This window comes from Cupressus sempervirens, chromosome 6 (genome assembly GCF_028749045.1).
Source record: "Cupressus sempervirens isolate cs-2001-9-10 chromosome 6, ASM2874904v1, whole genome shotgun sequence".
Classification (NCBI taxonomy): Eukaryota; Viridiplantae; Streptophyta; class Pinopsida; order Cupressales; family Cupressaceae; genus Cupressus; species Cupressus sempervirens.
Genome location: NC_143123.1, coordinates 326,683,177 through 326,705,061, shown reverse-complemented (window position 1 = coordinate 326,705,061; position 21,885 = coordinate 326,683,177). Strand labels below are relative to the sequence as shown.

The following is a 21,885-nucleotide window of genomic DNA, read 5'->3' as shown; positions in this document are numbered from 1 at the left end:
TAGACTTAACTGAGATAAACTAAAATAGAAAGCCTAAATGACCATTAACTAGAACTAGCTAAATATAGTGAGATACTAAAAAAATAAAAATATTCTAATAGCCTCCCTTAATGATAATTCTATCAACTACCCTACAAAAGACAATACGTATCTTGTAGTTACAAATCCTTCAAAACATTGTGTTGCTACTAAGACCCTCCCTAGATCTACAGAATATCAATGACCAAGTATAGCAAGAAAAAAAACAAAGGTGATCCTCTTCCTCATAATATTTTTTTGTTGTAAGAGTAGAGCCTGCCTCAAATCTTCCATTGACCCTCCCAACATCTGCAAGACAATTGACCAGAAATCATCACAAAAACATCCAACCTAATGTTGGATAACAAAAATATCCTTTTCTAAAACCAGAGACACACTTATAACAGCTGTGAAACTCTCCAAACTATTGCAGATGGGCAGAACGCCCCAAAATGAACTGCAAAATACCATTATTTAAAAAGTACAAAGCATCTTGTTTCTAGAGAAAAATGGTAAAAGCCCTAAAATAACATTTCACGCAAACTTCGCATATTACAAAAACCATAAACAATTTTTGAGGAGAACAATTAACCAAAACCAGACATGATTTTTAAGGTGAAAACTGAAAAAGAAATCAAAATAAAACAAAAGCAAAGAATAAGGAACTCTTGTTTTTGAGGAAAAGGGGTTAAATCCAACTGAATTTTTTTAAGGAAAGAAACTATGCAAACCCAACTAAATTTTCTAAACGGGAAAACATTATGAAAACCCAACAGAATTATTTTAAGGGAAAAAAAATTATGAAACATTTAAAACCCATCAAACAACTTTTTAGGGGAAAAAATTTTGAAATTGTCCCAAAGAAATTTAGAGAAATTATTAATACACCCACAGATTTTTATTTTAGGAATAAGCAATTATTAAAAAACATTATCAAGAAAAATACAAAATCTCCATTGCAAAAATTGGAGACTCAGATTAAGGTTTGAAAATAAACTCTAGAAATAAAAATTGTAGAAAATGTAGGTGTCTTTGAAAACATTGAGCGCAAAAAAATATGGATGTTGGCCCAAAAAACTGGATGTGGCAAAGGAAAAAATGCCCAAAATTGCTGCCATGGAAAAAAAAAATTCCCCCAAACTACCGAACTTGAATGTTGGGGGCAAAAAAAGTGTTAGAGTTGGGCTGATAAAGCCCACTGTCATGGTCTAATAAATTCAAGAGAACCCAGATCATAGAGAGAAACTATTCAGCCAAACTAAGCCCATGAGTGTGCAGAACCTGACCTAATCAACTTGCCCCTTGGTCCACAAGCGGGAGGGATTCTCGTGATGATTCCATCACTCGGGGTGGACTAATTAATGTTATGGTAAAATAATGGATGTGTTGTAGTTATATTAAACAAAGGAGATGAAAGCTCCTTATATAGATTTACAAAGACGATGTTTCTAAAAGAAACAATCGTGAACTAAAGATGAAAATAGAAACTGCCTAATTAACTAAAGACTAACTAAGATGACCCTTAAAGAAACATTATAATATTCTAATACCCTCCCTTAATGGTCATTGTTTAGCTGTTGTGTTTCGATCACAAATTCTTCAAAACATTTTGCTGCTGCTGAGACCCTCTTTGGTTCTGCAAAAATGACCAAGAAGCCAAAAATTGTCCATAAAAGAATAAAGAAGGGCGTCCCCTTCTTCAGAATGTTTTGCAACAAGAGACAAGAACCTACCACTGACTCTACCACCCAAATAAGTTTGCCACTAACCCTTCCAGAATCAGCAAAACATCTTACCAGAAATCATCACAAAACTCCAACCTAATGTTTTGGATAACGAAGCTGCTCTTCCCTGGAGATAGAGACAAACACTGAAAACCGCTAGCACAATTTTGGGGAAAAGTTGACAAACCCTCTAAACTTTGCAAATGAGCATGATGCCCCAAAACAAATTGCAAAAAGACACGATTTTTTAGGAGAAAATCAGGAAAACCGAACATAATTTTTGAGGTGAAAAAGTGATCAAAACCCAAGATGATTTGAGTTGAAAAATTAATCAAAACCAAACAATACAAAGCTTTGTTTTATTTTAAGAAAAACTGTAAAACCCACAGAATAATTTTTGAGGAAAAAATTATAAACCCACAAAAGAATCTCATGCAACTTTGCGAATTACAGAATCAAAATTTTTTTTCAAGAGAAAAATTATGAAAACCCATCAGAAATTTTAAGGGCAGCAAAACACAAGACTTTGCATGGTAAACCAGCACATGCAACCCTAAAAAATCAGAGACTTTTGCTAAAAACCTTCAACCATGCTTGTGATTTCCAGCAAAAATCCAAGAAGACGAACCTCAAAAGTTTGAGAAAATAGCTCTTGCGATTTTTAGAAATAAAAATCAGAAAAACAAATGACTCAAAAAAATGTCAGATCAATAGAAGCTTGAATTTTTCTTAAAAAACTTGCCAAATTTTATGAAATCCCATTGATTTGCTCTAATACCATGTTATGGTAAAATAATGAATGCATTGTAGTTGTATTAAACGAAAGAGATGAAAGCTCCTGTTGTAGGCTTTTCACACCATCGCCCAAGCCTGGGGCCCCCTTTTGTCTCTTGGTCTTGTCCTTTTGGCTTTAGTTCTTGGTAGTATTGGGCTAAATCTTCTAAAGTTCGCTCTTTCAAATGAGAATTGGTAAAATTGGCCAGATGTGAAAAGTGTTGTCCATGTGGCTCTGAGAATGGAAATTATTTGCTTGTTTGAGAATTGAATGTCTTGACTTACTATTTTTAGAAAGTCTCTTTTTAGTAAGTCTACTTTTAGTAAATTTCATTGCCTCTCAGATTGGCCTTATTTTGACTTTGGGACAACTTACTGTTTTTAGAAAGTCTATTTTTAGTAAGTCTATTTTTAGTAAATTTCATTGCCTCTCAGATTGGCCTTATTTTGACTTTGGGACAACTTACTATTTTTAGAAAGTCTATTTTTAGTAAATTTCACTACCTCTCAGATTGGCCTTATTTTGACTTTGGGACAACTTACTATTTTTAGAATGTCTATTTATGGCAGGTCTATTTCTGCAACAAGAGAGCTATGGTTGATAAAGAGCCAAAAGGGTACATGTGTCTATATCCAAAAGAATGAGCAAGCATGACAGTCAATCAAGAAAAAAAATGCTCAACTCTGGAATCACCCATGAAATATCCAAAAGTAGAAAGGCATGAAGATAATAGAAAAAATGGTTGTCGTGGAATTCTTCCATCATGGACAAAATCCACGATCTCTCAAAAAATCCAGCCTTGGAGAAAAATGGTGGTTGCGGAATTCTTCCATCATGGACAAAATCCATGATCACTCAAAAAGTCTCACCTTGGAGAAAAATGGTTGTTGCGGAATTCTTCCATCATGGACAAAATCCATGATCTCTCAAAAAATCCAGCCTTGGAGAAAAATGGTTGTTGCGGAATTCTTCCATCATGGACAAAATCCATGATCTCTCAAAAAATCCAGCCTTGGAGAAAAATGGTTGTTGTGGAATTCTTCCATCATGAACAAAATCCCCGATCACTCAAAATTTCCAGCCTTGGAGAAAAATGGTTGTTGCGGAATTCTTCCATCATGGACAAAATCCATGACCACTCAAAATTTCCACGAGCAAGAGAATTAGAAATCATGGAAGCAAATATGGCTAAGTGTTGGAGATTTGTCATTCATAGAAGCAAAAACAGCGAAGTGCTAGAAATTCCTCCTTGATGAAAGAAAAAACGCTAGTGTTGGAAGTTTCTCCTTCATGGAAGAAAAATTGGCTAAGTGTTGGAAAGTTTCTCCTTCATGGAAGAAAAAATGGCTAAGTGTTGGAAACTTTCTCCTTCATGGAAGAAAAACTGGCTAAGTGTTGGCAATTCCTCCTTGATGGAAGAAAAAATGCTAGTGTTGGAAGTTTCTCCTTCATGGAAGAAAAATTGGCTAAGTGTTGGAAACTTTCTGCTTCATGGAAGAAAAAATGGCTAAGTGTTGGAAACTTTCTCCTTCATGGAAGGAAAACTGGCTAAGTGTTGAAGATTTCTCCTTCATGGAAGAATAAATGGCTAAGTGTTGGAAACTTTCTCCTTCATGGAAAAATGAAAAAGGATTAAGTACTAGAAATTTCTCCTCCAGATCTTGAATTTCACCCTCTTCAAGTGTGTACCCAAGACTAGAAAAATGATTGATGATGATAAAAAAAAAGGGGGAATTCTTCAAAATGTAAGAAAAGGCATAATAGTGAATTGAAAGCATTTGAAGAAAAAGGAGGAGAAAGCTCTAGTTCTAGAAATTCAAGAAAGACGCTCAAATCCAAAATTCTAGTACCAAGATCAAAGTACTAAGTGATCCGGTCCCAAACATTCAAGGTTCAAAGATCAAAGTTCAAATCCAAAAATTCAAGAACATGGCTAAGGAAATGTTTGAAAGCTTTACCAGGGAATCCAGTCGATGGAAAAAGATTGTTGATAACATCAAGCAAGGAATATCAAATGCAGTTGCATCCTTGTTATCACAAAGATTAAGGGAAGAGGAAATGACAACTGATAATCTGGAAGTCAAGTTAGAGGAATTCTTTCAGCTAAACGTATATGGAAGAGATGATTTTGAGAACTTCTCCATCTTCTCAAATACAATGCACACTACTAAGGACTTACTACTAGATTGGGATGAAAGCTTGGGAAAAGCAAAAAGAGCAATTGCAGTTCTAGAATTCAAGCAAGAATCTGCACCAAGCATCAGTATAGAGGAGTTGGAAATAGTATTAGATCGATTTCGATCTTTCAGGCAAAGAAATCAAGGATAGATGCATTAAATGCAGAGTGGGTGTGCATAGGGATCATTTATTACACCCCACTCTTTCTTAAATTAGCATGCATGATGGGCATTTATTACTCACTACAGTAGTGGATTCCTTATAGCATTAATGTAGATTCTTTTCCATTGCCCTAACCCTAATTAGGGCTGATGTGGCATAATCTCGGCCATCGGTTATTGTGATCATCCGGGCCACCCGTTGTAATCGAGGACCTATATAAAGGCCTCATTTTCTCATTTGTAGGGAGAGATTTTTATGAGATTGTTGCTATGAGTTACTGAGATAATAAAGTTTTCATTGGAGTTTGGTGAATACTTGACGTGTCTTAGTGCTTGCTTGTTCTCCTAAAATTTCTTCAAGTAGATTAAGTTTAGCATAGTCAATGTGTGGTGATTACAATGGAGAATATGATGGTGTATTGATGAATTCCTTTGGTTCATACTTTTGACGTTTTAGTGATTCTAATTCGGTGTGTAAAGTTAGCCTAAACCTCTTTCATGCATATGCTCAACTTCTATCATTTGTATACATTGTTTTTTATGATGGTGTATGCGGTGATATGAAAATCTTTGGCATAACCCTTGAAGATTGCACTGGTTCATGCTTAGTTGTAGTATAACTTGGCGAAGCTAAATTCAGTAAATTGAGGAATTTGTCCACTAGAATACTATTTGTTGTTATCACTACCCTTAGGATTAGAATAGAATTCCTGAACCCCATCCTATTTAATTTCTACATATTCTGTGGAAAATCCAAAAAAAGCGCTTCATTGCAAAAACCTTAAGATAGCTCCTATTACAAAAAACGAAAGCAAACTAAAGCTAAAGATATTTACAAGATAACCATTAACTAATAATAGACGTCTTATCTATTATTGTAATACCCTCCCTTAATGGTTAATCTATCTAACACACCAAGCTGTCCTCTGAATTTGACAAACTTATCAAGACCAAGAGGCTTGGTGAGAATGTTTGCAATCTGATCTGAGGTAGGAACATACTGCAGATCTATAGTCCCGTCTTCAACCAGTTGTCGTATGTAATGACAATGAACATCCACATGCTTGGTTCGTTCATGGAAGACTGGATTCCGTGCTAACTTGATAACGCCTTCGTTATCAACAAACAGAGTAGTCGGTCCTGCTGGTGACATCTGCATATCCCCAAGCATCCGACGAAGCCAGATAGCTTCACATCCTGCCTTAACAGTCCCTCTATATTCAGCCTCTGTAGAAGAGAAAGAAACTGCCTGCTGCTTCTTGCTGGTCCATGTGACTGCACCGGATCCCAAACTGAACACATATCCAGATGTTGACTTTTTATCATCAACAGAGCCTACCCAATCTGAATCTGTGAACCCACTGAGTTTAGGATTAGAACTCCGAGAATACAGAAGTCCATAATCAGAAGTGCCCTTCACATAACGAAGCACACGCTTTGCTGCCATCCAATGATCAGCCTTAGGAGCTGTCATATTACAAGCTAATTGGTAAATACTTGCTCAGTGGAGGTGGAACTGGAGCTGCTACCGAACTGTTGTTTCCACCAATCTTGCTGAAGTAGCAAGGTGCAGAGATCAGTGAACTTTAGATCAACACCAGTAGATGTGATGTTGAGAGTCTCGATAAAATGCTCATAGGAATTTGGTAAACTCCGAAGAGTGATTACCACAATATCCTCTTCCTCCATCTTGCGACCGATGGCAAGTAACTGATCACAGATTTCCTGAATCCGATTCAGGTGTGCCTGGAACAAGGTGCGCTCATCCATGACAATAGAAAACAGAGTGTTTTTCAGAAAGAAGGCTCTGCTCTTGTCGGAAGTCTCATGAAGACCTTTTAGATGTGTCCAGATTTCAGCCTCTGTCTTGCCGGATGGAATCTGAGAAAGCTGGTCATCAGCTACGGAGAGTTTGAGAAGCATTACTGCCTCTCGATTGTTCAGATCCCATGTATCTTGATCAGGACCCGGAGAAGTCGGACGCTGCTTAACACCCAGAACAAGTTGATCGGTGTTTCGATATTCGAAGATTGCGATGATGCGCTGCTTCCAAGTTCTATAATTGCGACCATTGAATTTGGAATTATGCTCGAGCAGAATATTTGTCAGAGATGCCATGGCACGTTTTTCAATGAAAAGCTGTGAAAATCTATGAAGGCACGTTCTTCGAGGCAAAAATACGGAAGACCCAGAAGAATCAGAGAATGACCCAAAAGAGAGCTCGAAAAACCCAAAAGGAATTTGTTGTCGTTTTCTAAATCCGCTGGCTCGAAAATCGAGGCACCCAAAAAAAACGGACAACAACCCAGTTGAGCTCTCGAAAAACCCACCAAGAATCTGCAAACAAAAAAAAAAATTCGACCCCAAAAATTAGGGTTTCGAAAAAAAACGGCCCTGGCTGAAAAAAGCTTGAAAAAACTTCAGATTTCTTGATGAAAAATGGTCGAATCTGCTTCCCAGAGCACGATGACAGACTGAGACGGCTAAGAGCATGAAGATTTGATACAGAAACATGCAGATTTTCACCCCAAAAATGCGAGTCTTCAAAAAATGGCCACGATCTCCACGCAATTTGCAGACCCGTAATTCGGGAATTTCTCCAAGCAGAAAAACCCTAGGTGGGTTTTGGAGAAATTAGCTGAAATAATTTTGAAAAAATTTAAACAAATAATTTCAAGAAGAAATTATAAATTTTTCCGAAAAAATTTAAGTATTTAGCTCTGATACCATATTACAAAAAACGAAAGCAAACTAAAGCTAAAGATATTTACAAGATAACCATTAACTAATAATAGACGTCTTATCTATTATTGTAATAGCTCCCACATCCAGTATGGCTTGAAATGAATATGAATAAACACGTAAGGCCCCTTGTGATCATCAGCAAATCACATCAACCACCGATCTTATCCACAGTCAAGACCTGGCATTAAAGGAACCTTGAAGTCATTGTATGATCTTCTAGCAATCTTAGCATACACAAGACTTTATTCAAGAGAGGATAAGATATTTCGGTATTTTGTTCTACTGTTTGGTGAGTCATAAAACACACATCAACAGCTCCTTATATAGATTTACAAAGACGATGTTTCTAAAAGAAACAATAGTGAACTAAAGACAAAAATAGAAACTACCTACTAAACTAAAGACTAACGAAGATGATCCTTAAAGAAACACTATAATATTCTAATAATTAATTCAGCGAACCTATGTCTACATCACTCTCTAATATATTTCCTTCCATTCCTATATGATTGCTTATGGGGATAAATCAAAAAATGTAACAAGTTTATTAACATCTAGTAAGATAGCATTCATGCAAATTGCATATTTTAAGCATCCATATCAAACATATACTCATGAATACCACAAATTAACAAGAATGCTACTACCTGCAATCAATAGTAATTTCTCATCTGATCCATGTGCTTGATCGCTGTTATATTATGAATTGATCTACTCTTTTGAGCACCTATGCTTATTCAATCCCTATCCCTGATGCCTTGTTCCCATCATGGTCTTTCCAATTTTATATATTAATGTCTCCATGGATAGAGATAGCACTTAGATAGTTACTGCTCTTTCAGAAAGGATTATGCCTCTTCAAACCAAACTTTCATGATGCTTCTTCATAACCAATCAAAACCATTGATAGTTCACTAAATCTCACATCTTAATGCTCCTTCCATCACCAGTGTATATAAAGTTATAAACTACATATTGCCGCTGTAACATTGATCACTGTCTAATATATGGTTGTTTCTCTAAATCGGTCTCCATCAAGTCATTGTCATGCTGTCAGATCGATCATTCTAGTATAGAAAATCATGAAGTCTAAGAGATAAGACAATTTTCTAGGGCAATGATATCTTCCCCGTGGCGGGGACATGACAAATAGTTTTTTTCTTTTTGATCTTTGAGGTTTAAGCTTTCTAATATTCTTCTAAGTACATCTATTTCCTTTGTCTTCATAGGTATTTGGAACAGGAGCAACTCAAGCTTCAATTGAAGGCCCAAACCAATTGGGATCCTAATAGGGTAGAACAAGTGTAATAAGGTCACATGGGTCATGTAGACCAAAAAGTAATGGGCAAAAGTAGTTACAAGCCAAAGTTGGCATGAATTTGTACTTTAGGACCAATTAGGGATTATTGTGCACTTTTGGTCAAATGGTATCAAAATGTTGGAAAACCCATTTGCTCGCTTTCAAGGTCATTATAGTCATTTCATGTTTTTTGGAGTCCTAGAGTACTTGGGAAGTTGTATATTGCAAAAATTGCAAAAACATTGCAATGTTGTCAATGACAACATTTGCAAAATGTTGTCAACTTTTGCAAAATAGGTGACAACTGGCAACTAATTCAAAAATTAGCTGTCAATCGATGTGGAAACATTGTAAAGCCTCTGTAATGCTTAAGCATGTGGTGGTGAAGGAGATTTTGCAAGTTGCTGAATGAAACAGTAAGAATTTGCAGCATTTCTTGTGTTATCAGTCCATACTTTCCATGTTATTGGATTTGTAGATGTTAATGACTTACTAATCTGTGTAAAGTGTCTCTTTACCTTTCATTTGCAGCTATTTTGAAGATCTGAAGTTGTAGGATAAGGGAGAAACAATAATTTTTCTATTGCTTAGTTAAAACTTGAAACCCTTGTCAACTAGGGTTTGGAGATATAATGGGTTTTGAACCTGCATCCCCAATGGAAAAATTGAAATTTGGGGGATTGCAGGCTCCAGGTATGTATATTAAGATTCTAAAACCATTTTTGTTGCCACTCCTTGAGACTAATATTGTGAACGAGCCCTAGCAGCCTGGCATCTCTATGTGATAGGCACAATTGGATAGCAGAACAGTGTAGATTTCTTGGATAGTTAAATCAAGGGGTTTGATCATTGTAGAAAGATTGTTTGGTTTGTATTTGATCAGATGGAAGTGTTGGAGTGAGTAGATTGCATGAAGGAATGATAAAAAAATGCAGGGCTATCAGCAGCCCTGTGAGACAAGCTTAATAAGCCTAAAAGGTGTCTTATAAAAGCAACCCTGACCAAATAATGTAACCTTGACTTGGAACTTGGAAACTTGGTAGAAGAGCCAAAAGGGTATCCATATCTGGCATTAGTTTTGGGAGATCTCAAGTTGAACCAAAGTTGTGGATCAAAAACTGAGTTTGGAGGCCCAATTGGGGGCTCATAGACACAATAGCCAAATTTGTGAGATCTAGTATTTGGGAGAGGTTGGATCCCTACAACCTTTTAAGTCTGTGATCATTTGACCATAGGAGACTAATCCTAATGATAACTCTATTGGAGAATAGCTGTAGGTGGTCAAACCCATTAAATGTCCTTGTTTACAACTTCAAATGCAATTGCTCAAGAAAGGTTGAAAAGAGGAACTTGAGGACTCGTGTTGAGTAGGTTGTAGATATACTGTGATATGCTAAGAAAGTGATTTGGAAGGGCAAATGTACTCCTAGAGCTTGTGTTTGACAATTTTGTAGTGATTAATAGAGCTATTGTAAGGTGAGAGACCATCTTCAAGCAACTTGTCTCCTCACCAGTATATGATAGAAATTAGAACACATTCTTTTATTCACTCAATACATCAATATATATTGCACTCGAAGAGAGCAGAAAACTTAGTATATGTTCACTCTGACTTTAAGTCCTATCCCACAAACAACATGACAACAAGGAAGGGGGCATGATGTTGAAGATTGTCGCTGCGATAGAGATCTTTATCTCAGATTTTACCATATGTTGAAATTGCGTCTGATGGAACCTTATTTTTTGGCAAAAAATTAAGGCCTCCATTTGTGATTTTGGAAACTTGATGAAGTCATCATTTGTATCATAGTGTTTAAATATTGTCAAAAGATTATCATTGATGTCAAAAAGTAAGATGAAATCATTGAAAAGTTATCAAATATTTTGTGGCAAGAATCAAAATCTACAAAGGCTTGGATAACAAGCAAAAAGGAGATTGAATGAATGAACCTATCAATTTCCAGATTCAAAGATAAATGTCTGTCTACTGTATTCCTGAAGGCATGTATGCACCTAGAACCGCAATTATGCAAGCCTTATCTAGATTGGATTACTGAAAATGACTGTGTTAGCAGATTAAAACCAGATGACTGTCAGGTCTGCCACTTTGGTTGTATCCATCTGAAGTTCTTGTTACTTCTTCATGCACAGCTCTCATTGAAACAATTCCAGGCATAGCATCAGTTCATGCTATTAAGAGCAGACACTCCCATGATCAACGACAACCAGTATTGTATACATCCTCTGTCATCGTGCTTAATCAGGCATGAATCACTGTGATGGAGTTATACAGTCATTTCAGTTATTTTGAGAGAAAGCAATTGACAGCAGTTACCATACCAAAAATAATAACCAATATTATAAACGATATTTGATGGAATGATAAAATGAAGGCATCATTGGTGACAGCTTGTAGAGATGATGCCATGGTTTGATGATCACCAAAATTAGGAAGCATATATGCAAGCAACGACATATATTCAGAAGAAACCCCGTCTATGAAACAGAGCATGTACTTGTTTAAATATTATCATGTATGGTATACGCTGAGCAGTATGGATGAAGACCTGAATGGCAAATGCATCTGTCCCCAATAAAGCCATTGTAATATCAAGCGAATCATATGCCTGAAAGGTGATAAAAGTAAATGGTAAAGCAAACAAAGATATTGAAAAGAAAAGGTGGAATCCTGTTTATGAAAGATTCTGAGTTTATTTAGAAGTATGGTCTGGATGCCCTCCAACCGTTGGTTATCGAGGTTCCTCTTGGTGTACCCAATGAAACACTGCCGTAGAAAGGATGTTCTCAGATTGAAGATTGTCAAAATCTTAAGAAGCCTTCAGTCCCATGCCACAACACTTCACGGATAACTATGGACACTGTGTGAATGGAGCGCAACCTGTTTTGATATGGGTGAGGCTTTCATCAATCGTGTTGTAAGCAGCACCAATGTTGTGAAACCAAAGGGAGAGCATTTTTTGAGCGCATAAAAATCTTTGTTAAAAAATGGATGGACAAAGTACTTGCCATAAAAGGAAATAATATTGAAGTTGCATTCGAAAGTAATTGAAGGAATAAAGATTAATGTGTTGATAAAGTATAACAATAATTATTAGGCAAATTGTTGGTGCCCGTAAGCCATTGGAAAGGTGCAATTATATTTTAAGACAAGGAGCTCGATGACTCTGCTTATGGTAATGAAAGGGTGCGATTCAGATTATAATATGATTTATTATTTTAGTTAAGATATGAAACATTTATAAGAAGTGCGATTTTTGCCAAAGGTTATAGCTCTTATATGGTTGAAGACATATAAATAGGAGTATTCATAAGGTAGAAAGAATAATAAGACATATTCGACAAAGAAGTATTTATTAGAAGAAGAAGAATTGTAAGAAGGAATAAGGAGAAAAAATATGGCTTTGTAATATGAATTCAAATATTTTATTTTAATAATAAAATAAAAAGTCCTTTGTTTATTTTTATTAAAAGGCATGGAGATTTAAACTACAGTTGATTCGTCCTTTATTATCATTTTTTAATTCTATAAACAATTTATGTTAGATAAGTGGACGAGGTCATCTATGGCATATTAAACTCGATCATCATAGATATTGTGAAATATTTTATTGTTTCTGAATCTGTGTCCACTCTGTCTCCTCGACCTTAGGAGTTAAAGTGCACTCTGGCATAGTTTAGAATCACATATATATATTTGATCCGTCGTGTCTTGATTATTTAACTGTTTATAGTTTATGTGCATAGAACATTATAAAGTAGTATGTTACAATCCTCATTGCAATTGACTATGTTGCCCAAATAAGCTAAAACACTGGTATTTTTATCATTGAAGTATTGGATTTATATTTGAAGTCAAGAAATCTAGAACTTCCTTCTTACAAACCTCAAATCTGTTGTTAAAAACCGTATACAAAACATTCATTTTAAACCGTCACATAACTCCATATTAATCAAGTTCAAGGACCTTGCCAGCCAAAGAACTCCAAAGCTTAAATTCGTTGTAGAAAAGCCTTGAAGCAAACAGTAGGCATCTGAAGTGAAGGTCAACCCGCCTGGGCGTAGCGGAGCATAAAATGCAAGGAAATCGAAGTCATTCCAGTGCGTTGGCCAGAATTGATTGGGTAATCCTACTGTGAAGTGGCATGATCTTGGATTTCCAATCTGCAATTTTGGGAACCAACAGCTAGAGAAGATATTTTTGATATCTTAAGTGAACACAATATGGCATTCAATGTGTGCTAGGTGTAACACTCTAAGTATTTGACATTTTATAATATGAAGACATGTGTCATACATCATGCAAAGAGGCATACATTTGGAAATATGGAAAGACTTGTTTGAGAAATTGAAGAGACCTTCAGGTTGTGAGATGAAGTCTCTCAATTCTTTATATTATATATATTGTATTTAGTGGAATACATTGTACTTGAACATTTTTTATTATTATCAATAAAAGAATATTTTTCTAGTGTGGAATACATTGTACTTGAACAATTTTTATTATTATCAATAAAAGAATATTTTTCTAGTGTGGCTAGGTTTTTCCCTTCAAGTGGAAGGGTTTTCCCATGATAAAGTCACTATGCCTTTTTGTGCCGATTTTCTACTTTTGAAATTGTTGTTTATCTATATTTATGGGCTAAACATTAGCATGGCAGCAGAGCCTAGTTAGATAACATCAAATAAGGGAGCTTCTTTTGTTCTCTAGTTCATGCAACTAGTGCAGATTGTATAAGTTTTTTTTGGTAGGCAATATGTATATGCTGAAGTTGCTTCTTATGGTCACCAAGCTGATCTGCATTCATTCTAGTACTATTTTTTTAACTTTGCCTCTTCATATGAAAAATTTCTTCATAATGCTTCAATGGGTTGAATCCAAAAGCTTCCCAAAGTAGAACATGTTGGGCACAAAAGCTCATTGTTTAATGGGAAGCCATGGCCAGACCTTATGCCATATATGCCCCGAGACAATCTTGTCAAAGCTATAGCAGGTTCCTGCGAGGCCTATTTTGGAAATAGTTTAAATCAAACGAGTGGAGGGGGCCTTTCGAATTGAATTTCCTTTTGATCATATAACTGGAGATGGGAGGGTCGTAAGTGTCGAACTATTTACTCATATAATACCTCAAGGAGTTGTTCATACACATACTATGAGGTCTCTACTGCACACATTGCATGACATCATCTATGCTGTTTTTTTGTCTATGATCAAAGATTGCATGGGACTGTTTCAAGAATTTGACAAGCACGCAGAGGCGACACCATCAAAGCAATCTGAAGCAATATTTCCTCCATGCAAGCTTAGTGTATCAAACGGAATTGTAGTTGAAAGATAGGGCAAAAAACAGACCCCACGACAAAGGTAGGATGGAGGAATCTTTGGATATATTCATGGAGGAAGTGGAGTTTGAATACAAATGTTTGAATTCACAATAGAGGGAATGAACCGATCTAAGTGACCATGGTTATGTCGCTATCCTTCATTAGTTGTCTACTAGGAAATAGAAAATGTATTGTGAAATAATATTATGAGGTGCAACTAGCAAGGATCGAAAGCACTGCCTTTTCATCTCCCACTCATCGATATCAACGACCTCGCAACATACATAGGGAAGCTCCAAGACGGCAAGGGGTCGAGTCTCAAGGGTTTTGATTGGCTAAGTTGTAGAATTTTGTGACAAGGTGAAATTTTTTAGCGCATCAACAAGTTGGAAACTATTGTACAGATTGAGCCTTATAGCAACAAATTATCATGCCCCATTTTGTCTGCTATGGAGTGACTTGGCTTCATTCAAGTCAATTCATGGTTTTTGTTGTCACTGTTAGTGTGGTTGGGGTGCCTTGAACAGTATCATAAATAATGTCTCGACTTCATGTGTGTAATGTCGAGTATCATAAGATAACCTAGCAGCATGGTCATGTGGTCAATTGATGTTATCACTTGCCAGTTCATTTGTTAGAGTTGTCAATTCATGTTATGAAGATGCAAAGTTCTTATGGGCATTGGTAAAGATGTTGTATATTCATGGAGTTAATTGAGGGGGTTGAACTCATTCTATGCAGTTTTTAAATAAGTTTTCTATGTTTATTAATCATAAATTTTTATCACTAAGAATAGTGTATGCTTCTAGTATTGATCTCTATATTTGATTTTAAGAGTTATTATTAGTCTCTCTTTGTTGCAGAACACATCAAGAAGCAATGAGATTATATGTTGACTGTAGAAATGAACACAAGGACATTAAAAGAGGAAGATCATGTATAGGAAATGATCTTTAGAGGGAGATTTTTCAGCTTCAGAGGGAGGTTACGTAAGATCATGTCAAGGAAATGATCTTTAGAAGGAGATTTTTCAACTTCACAAAGGTTATGTAACAAAGGGATAGGTCTTAACTGCTCCATGTTTGAACAAATCAAACCATCTTATTGTGGTGATCAAAGTTGTCCCTACTGAGAGGGAGTCCCTGTTGAGAGATGATCTTAGTCATTCTTAAATATGTTACAATAATGCATTCTTATCTAGGAGAAGTCTAAGGTGAAACCCCTCATTCCACCCTCTGTGAGTAGGTATGGTGGACCACCCTTTGCGAGTATACATGGTGGAAATGCATTCTTCTTTAGGAGAAGTTTAAGGGGGAAGCCCTCGTTCCACCCTCTGCGAGTAGTTATGATGAACTACCCTCTGCACGTAGGCATGAAGGCAATTCATTCTTCTCTGGAAGAAGTCTAAGGTGAAAGTCCTCGTTCCACCCTCTGCAAGTAGGCATGGTGGAAGTCATGTGTGTGACTCCATGACCTTAATTTTATGGGTTTATGAAGTAACAATGGTGAATTATGTTATGCTGAGATAACATGTTTTGATGGGAGTCTATATGATGAGAATTTATCATTGCATTCTTCAGTTGCAGCTATGTGTGTCTGCCTTACTAAAGATCTCTCTCTTGCTAAGAGGAAGTGTTGAAGATTGTAGCTGCGATAAAGATCTTTATCTCTGATGTTACTATATGTTGAAATTGAGTCAACAGCTAGAGAATATATTTCTGATATCATAAGTGAATACAACGTGGCGTTCAATATGTGCTAGGTGTAACACTCTAAATATTTGACATTTTATCATATGAAGAGACGTGTCATGCATCATGCAAAGAGGTGCACTTGGAAATATAAAAAGACTTGTTTGAGTAATTGAAGAGACCTTCGGTTGTGAGATGAAGAGTCTCTCAATTCTTTTCTATCTATCTATCTATATGTATATGTATAGTATTCAGCGGAAAGCATTGTACTCGGAAAAAAATTAATACTATCAATGAAAGAATATTTTTCTGGTGTGGCTAGGTTTTTCCCTTAGTGGAAGGGTTTTCCCATGATAAAGTCGCTGTGTCTTTTGTACCAGTTTTCTACTTTTCATATTGTCTTTTATATATTTCTGCGTTAAATATTAACACATGAGATGCAAGAGAGAGAACCTAAACATACTAACTTGGATTCTTCCACTTGCCCACAAGTTGCATTCGAGGAGTCCAAAAGAGCCAATACATTTTTATTACAAGTGGACCTAATGTTCCTACATCACCTAATGTCAACGATGAAGACATGTTGGTGATTTAGAGAATCCGTTTGATGACTATAAGTTTAAAAATTAAAAATAATTGTTGAAATTGATAATATTACTTTGATACTGAAATATTATATAATATCTATCATTTATGTTTAAATATCCAAGTTTATGGTCGTTTTGCTGTTTAAATGATGCTATGTGATTTGATCTCAACTCATGCTTTTAGGTTATACACACACACACCCTTTTGTATGCTAAAAAACTATAATAAGAAAATTTTAAACTACTATGGGTAAACTTTTCTATATTTTGTGCCAATCATCAAGCTTCTGTTATTATTTCTTTTTGGGCCCCTCATTTTATAACACCCTCTCTTCTCCCTTCCATGTAGACAACAATTGTCTATAATCTACCTTACATTCACTTCATCAAGATGATGGATAATGAAGTATGATCCAAACCATCAATGCAGAAAAACTCACATGCAATTACAGCAATAAGCAATTCTTGATCATTGTCATGATCTATGCAAATACAATGTATTATACTTGACTAATCTACTTCCTAGTCTATTCTAAACAAGGAACTCATGAAATGATTAGAAAGAACAGAGACACTCCATTAATACCACTATCTATTGATAAACAAGCAGTCTCCATATACTTAATTTGTATAATATAGAAAGTTGCAATCAATTCTTCCCACTTTGTTCTTACTAACATGGAAAATGCTTCTCTAACTATTCAATGGTAGTCTGCAGTCTCTTACAATCACCTCTCCATTACATTAAAGTGATGTATGCGCTCACAGAAGGAGGTCAACTAGATGGGCAAAAGATAGGGATTCTGAGAATAATGGGAAGGATTGGTAAATGCGTTCCCTGAGTCATGTTGGTTACCTTCTCAACATCCTATAGGGAGACACACATTCTTTTTGTTTGAACATTTTGCTACTCCAATATATCTCTTTATAGATGTTACAAGAGTCATTGGTCCCTCAACAAAATCCCTTATGCGCCTATTAACGTCTTCCTTCAGTTGTCTTGTGCATAGGTTAATATATTAAAAAAAATAAAAAACCAACAATGCTCTAATGTCAACTGGGCTCTGACTTTAAGTAATGATGGATCTAATGATCGATATAAATAAGAAGCTCCTTGATCAGAAGATAGTAGTGTTAGTTTTTGACGAGTTGGACTGGAGATAAAATGCCTTGTTAGACAAATTAATGAACACTTTTCAGTACAGTAGGTTAAATGGAATTACAAGGATGAGTATGTGTGCTGATTGGAAAAGAACGAGCATACACAGCTTGTCCCATAATTCAGCATGTGAAATCCACTTCAATTGGTCCAGTGTACATATATGGTCAATAAGGTAGTGAACTGAGATCCACCACAATCAAGTTTTATATGTAAGCAGTGAGTGTAACGTGCCCTTTTTTAAATAAGGTTTGATATAATGTCCCCTATTGGGACTGGACTCAATTTGCCCTGGAATTCTTGAATAAGGTATGTATGATGTTGGTAAATGTGATTGTCAACTTAATTCCCTCATTTGGAATCTGCAACCGGGTTAATTTTAAAAGGTAAATAAACCCAGTAATTCAACAAAGTTACAAATAGAATTCTAATTCACTATTAGAACATTCTGAGTGTACATGGGGGATTCCTTTAAATTTCTATCCAAACAATCCATCATCATTATGGAGCACCAATTGGGAGGTCATACAAAGCATCTTGAACCATTCCACCCAGCCCAGGAACACACAAATACACCCGTCATCTGGCCTCCCAGCCCCACTTGGGATGTCTCTGCCGAAATGGCTTCCTAGCTACTTGCAATCCTTATATGTACCATCTTTCCCCTCCATAATGAGATGGCATGTTGGTTGTAGGTTTTAAAGGAATCATCTCCATCATTATACAAGCTTACTTCACTAGAAATTATGCATATATTACAAGTAACAAATATCTGCATATATCAAATGAAAGACATATAACAAATTAGCCCAATCATTATAAAAGTAAATTGGAGGATTATAACAAAGAAATTATAAATGTCACTGTCAATTACACTTCTTTCTCAAGCATTAGCAAAACAATTGTCAACATCACCATGAGACTTTAATTAACTTTTATAGCGTATTCTTGTATTCTCATCTATACCTTTTAGTTTTTTCTAGCAATTTCCCCTGTATTTTGATCTCATTGTATAGCTTGTACCCAATTCATTATTTTGAATGATGTTTTTAAAAATGCATAAATTTATCTTTGTTCGCCAGATGGAAAGTCACTCATTGGAAAGACACCATCCTGATAGAAAAGCTTAAGATTGGTACTAAAAAAACTACATCAATATTTGCTCTACTGAATCTAAACTTCATTGTATAGACTATATAAATCACTATTTTTAGACTCTATTTCCAACCGTATTTATAAAAATGTTTGGATCTTTATTTGTGAGATGAAAATTCATTATAAGGGAATTGCCCTTCTTGATAGACAAGTTTAATTTATTGATAGGCAGAGGCAAAATAATCCCCACTATACTTTAGCACTGCAGACTTTATCATCAGCTATCAAAAAACGTAATAAGTAGATAATTTCTCTCCAAAGACCAACTTTTGTAGTATTCTGGCTATATAAAAAACTGACAAAGGACAATTAAATCTGTATCTTATTAATTTCACCCAATGGAGTTTTTTTCAAATCTTTCGGTCCACATGGTTGTGTCTAAACAATAAACTTCAGTTCTAACCTCAGACCCTATGTACTCGTCAACCTGGGCACTTTCATTTTAGGCCAACTTCTACTAATATTTCGTTCGAACACACCATGTTTGTCATTTCCATCCATCCCCTCCCCTACCTTACAATTATTTGCATATTGATGAAAACATACGAAAAGTTATTGAGCAAAATACAATTATGCATGTCCATTCCAAATTAAGCTTGTATCAAAATCATTGATAGATGCCGATGATTTAATTGTTTTAGGGTTTTCTCAAGAAAGCTTCTTTAAAATAAAGAACCAAAGAATGTCCACCAAATGTTTAAGATGCCTGGTGCACAAGGATAAAATAATTTTGCGTAAAAAAATGTACCATAGAGCTGAAAGGAAGCCTTCTGTTTTCTTGCGCTGAGTACCTGAAAAGGGGCCTACTTAATTTCTTTCAACTAAGTTTAAAAGTATGTGATTTCAACTGACCCCGCAAGTTTTTCAATGGCTCTGTGGTTTAGTTAGTCGTACCGGTACATGAATGGCGGATAACGATGTGGCCTGACCATGCACTACAATAAATACATGAAAGTACAGCCCTAGTATCCGGAGCATTTTGTAGTCATAATAGGATTTGAAGCTTTCTGTTTCACTCTTCAGAAGGGTTCGTTAATGTTGATGAAAACGGGCGGTGGAATCTAGTTGCATTTTCCAATTGAGAAAAAAGGGAATGTATGTAAGATTTTTAGAGGAGTTTTATACAAGTTTAAAGAAAAAAGGCACATAAGAGTACCTCCAAGATGTGATTACAAACGGTGGCAGCAATGCCTTTAGCCGCATGAGAGTGCTCCCCGGCAATAATAGTTAAATCGGTGATGATAGGCTTCGAGTTAAAGGTGAGTTCGGCAAGGGCATTCTTGTAAACGCTAACAACAATTTGCTCGTCAACCAATCTCCGCGGTCTCTCTCTCTTGTGATCGTCCTCAAAATCATCATCATCCTCCTCATCCTCTTCTACCTCCCGCCTTACCTTCTCTCGGAGAATAACAGAGCGAAACCTCTCGAGAAGAGGGCCTCCCCTCTGCACGTTGTTCTCCGCTGCTACGGGCGCTGCACCTCGTCCACCAGTGGTGCTCCTCTCCATTATGAATCTCTTGTCAATGTTGTTATCATGAGAAGAAAGATGGTCGTACCTTTGACGCTCAATGGAACAAGAGGAGGAGCCGGGGATTTGACCCAGCGATCTCTCCATCTGTAAAATTGCTGCTCGCTACGCCCATCAAGTTGAAGATGGTGTCCAGCTTGGGATATTTCCGTTCCCGTCTCTGTCCACCATTGCACAATTCATACGACGTGCATGACGGAAGAAAGCTTCCGTCCCTGCGTGTTGAACAGCAAGGGCAAAGGCACAGGAAAAATCAAAGGGCAAAAAGGTCGAGGGTAAGGGTAAGGGCAAGGACAAGGGCAAGGGAGACACCTCCCACTATAATCCCCTCTAATACATGTCACTCCGCCCTATTCAACACGTATTTCTACTGCCCTCCACGCTACCCATTTCTAACTGCCCTGCAACTCTACCATTGCTCTATACTCGAAAACGATTACTCAATCTCCTTTGCCCTCCCTTTCCATTTTTCTGGAGGAACAAATATTGAAATTTGCATTCCCCTGCTGTTTCCGCTTATACTTTCATCTTGATTTTACATATTTTTAATCTAAAATAAGATTCCCTTCTGAATTATGTATTATTATTATAAATAATAAATAATACGTACATCTATTTTTCATGTTGATTTTATTTTTCTTAAAATAAAATCTGCATATCGTAATTGGTTTTTAAATAAAATTTTATCATGTTCTTCTATATATCTATCGTGGAGAATAAAAGAAATATGATTTTTTTTGGATTTTTGTTGTTATATACTTATGATTAAAGATATTCATTTTAATCATGTGATTATTATTATTCATTAAGTCATTCATATCTAAAAGAATATAGTACCAATGTTTTAATTAGTGCATTGCAATAGATGTAGCTATTCATCACATCACTTTGGTGCATGTACATGAATATTATTGTTTTCAATCATTGGCATCACTATAAAGTTAGTTGTTTGCTATGGGTTTGTTCTATAAGAATACAAACCATAGTTATTTGGCAATTCTCTAAAGGTATTTATAGTTAGTATTGATTTATGTAGCAAGACAAACAAACATGACAATTTGAATTAAAGAGCAAGAGAGAAAAGATTAAATCATTTTTGTTGGTTGTAAGGCAAATGTGCACCTAGAAAAAAGACCTGGACCTAAAGATCAAGCTCTCACAGAATAGTAGGCTATTTACATTCCAAGCTAAAATATAAACATAGATGATCATTTTTCAATCCCAAGACATCCAAAATTTAGTGGCAAATCAATATTATTCCTCTTCCTCTTGCATAAAGTCGAGCACTTTCATTATCACATGCATTCTCTACAATTTACATTTAAATCGATATTTTAATGTCTTCAACTCGTAATCATTTAATAGATGTTAGTTTATGTTAATGTTGAGATATATATTATTTGATTACCCTGGATATAGAGTAGAGAAAGGTCATTTTGTTTCTCAATTTTACAACTCACAAAATGTATAAAATATCATTCAAAATTCCTTGTCAATGTTTATGTAAGTACATAGATTTTG

The 21,885-nt window shown here is 35.8% G+C and overlaps 1 protein-coding gene across 1 annotated transcript in view; it reads right to left on the bottom strand.

The window, feature by feature from the left end:
- Positions 1–20,928, bottom strand: part of PCFS4 (PCF11P-similar protein 4) — a 37,771-nt gene extending 16,843 nt beyond the window's left edge. Inside the window, exon 1 of the mRNA XM_089788069.1 lies at positions 19,993–20,928. Within this exon, the coding sequence (XP_089644195.1) occupies positions 19,993–20,451 (459 nt within the window). The 5' untranslated portion in view covers positions 20,452–20,928. The remainder of the gene's footprint in view (positions 1–19,992) is intronic.
- Between the last annotated feature and the right edge of the window lie 957 nt (positions 20,929–21,885).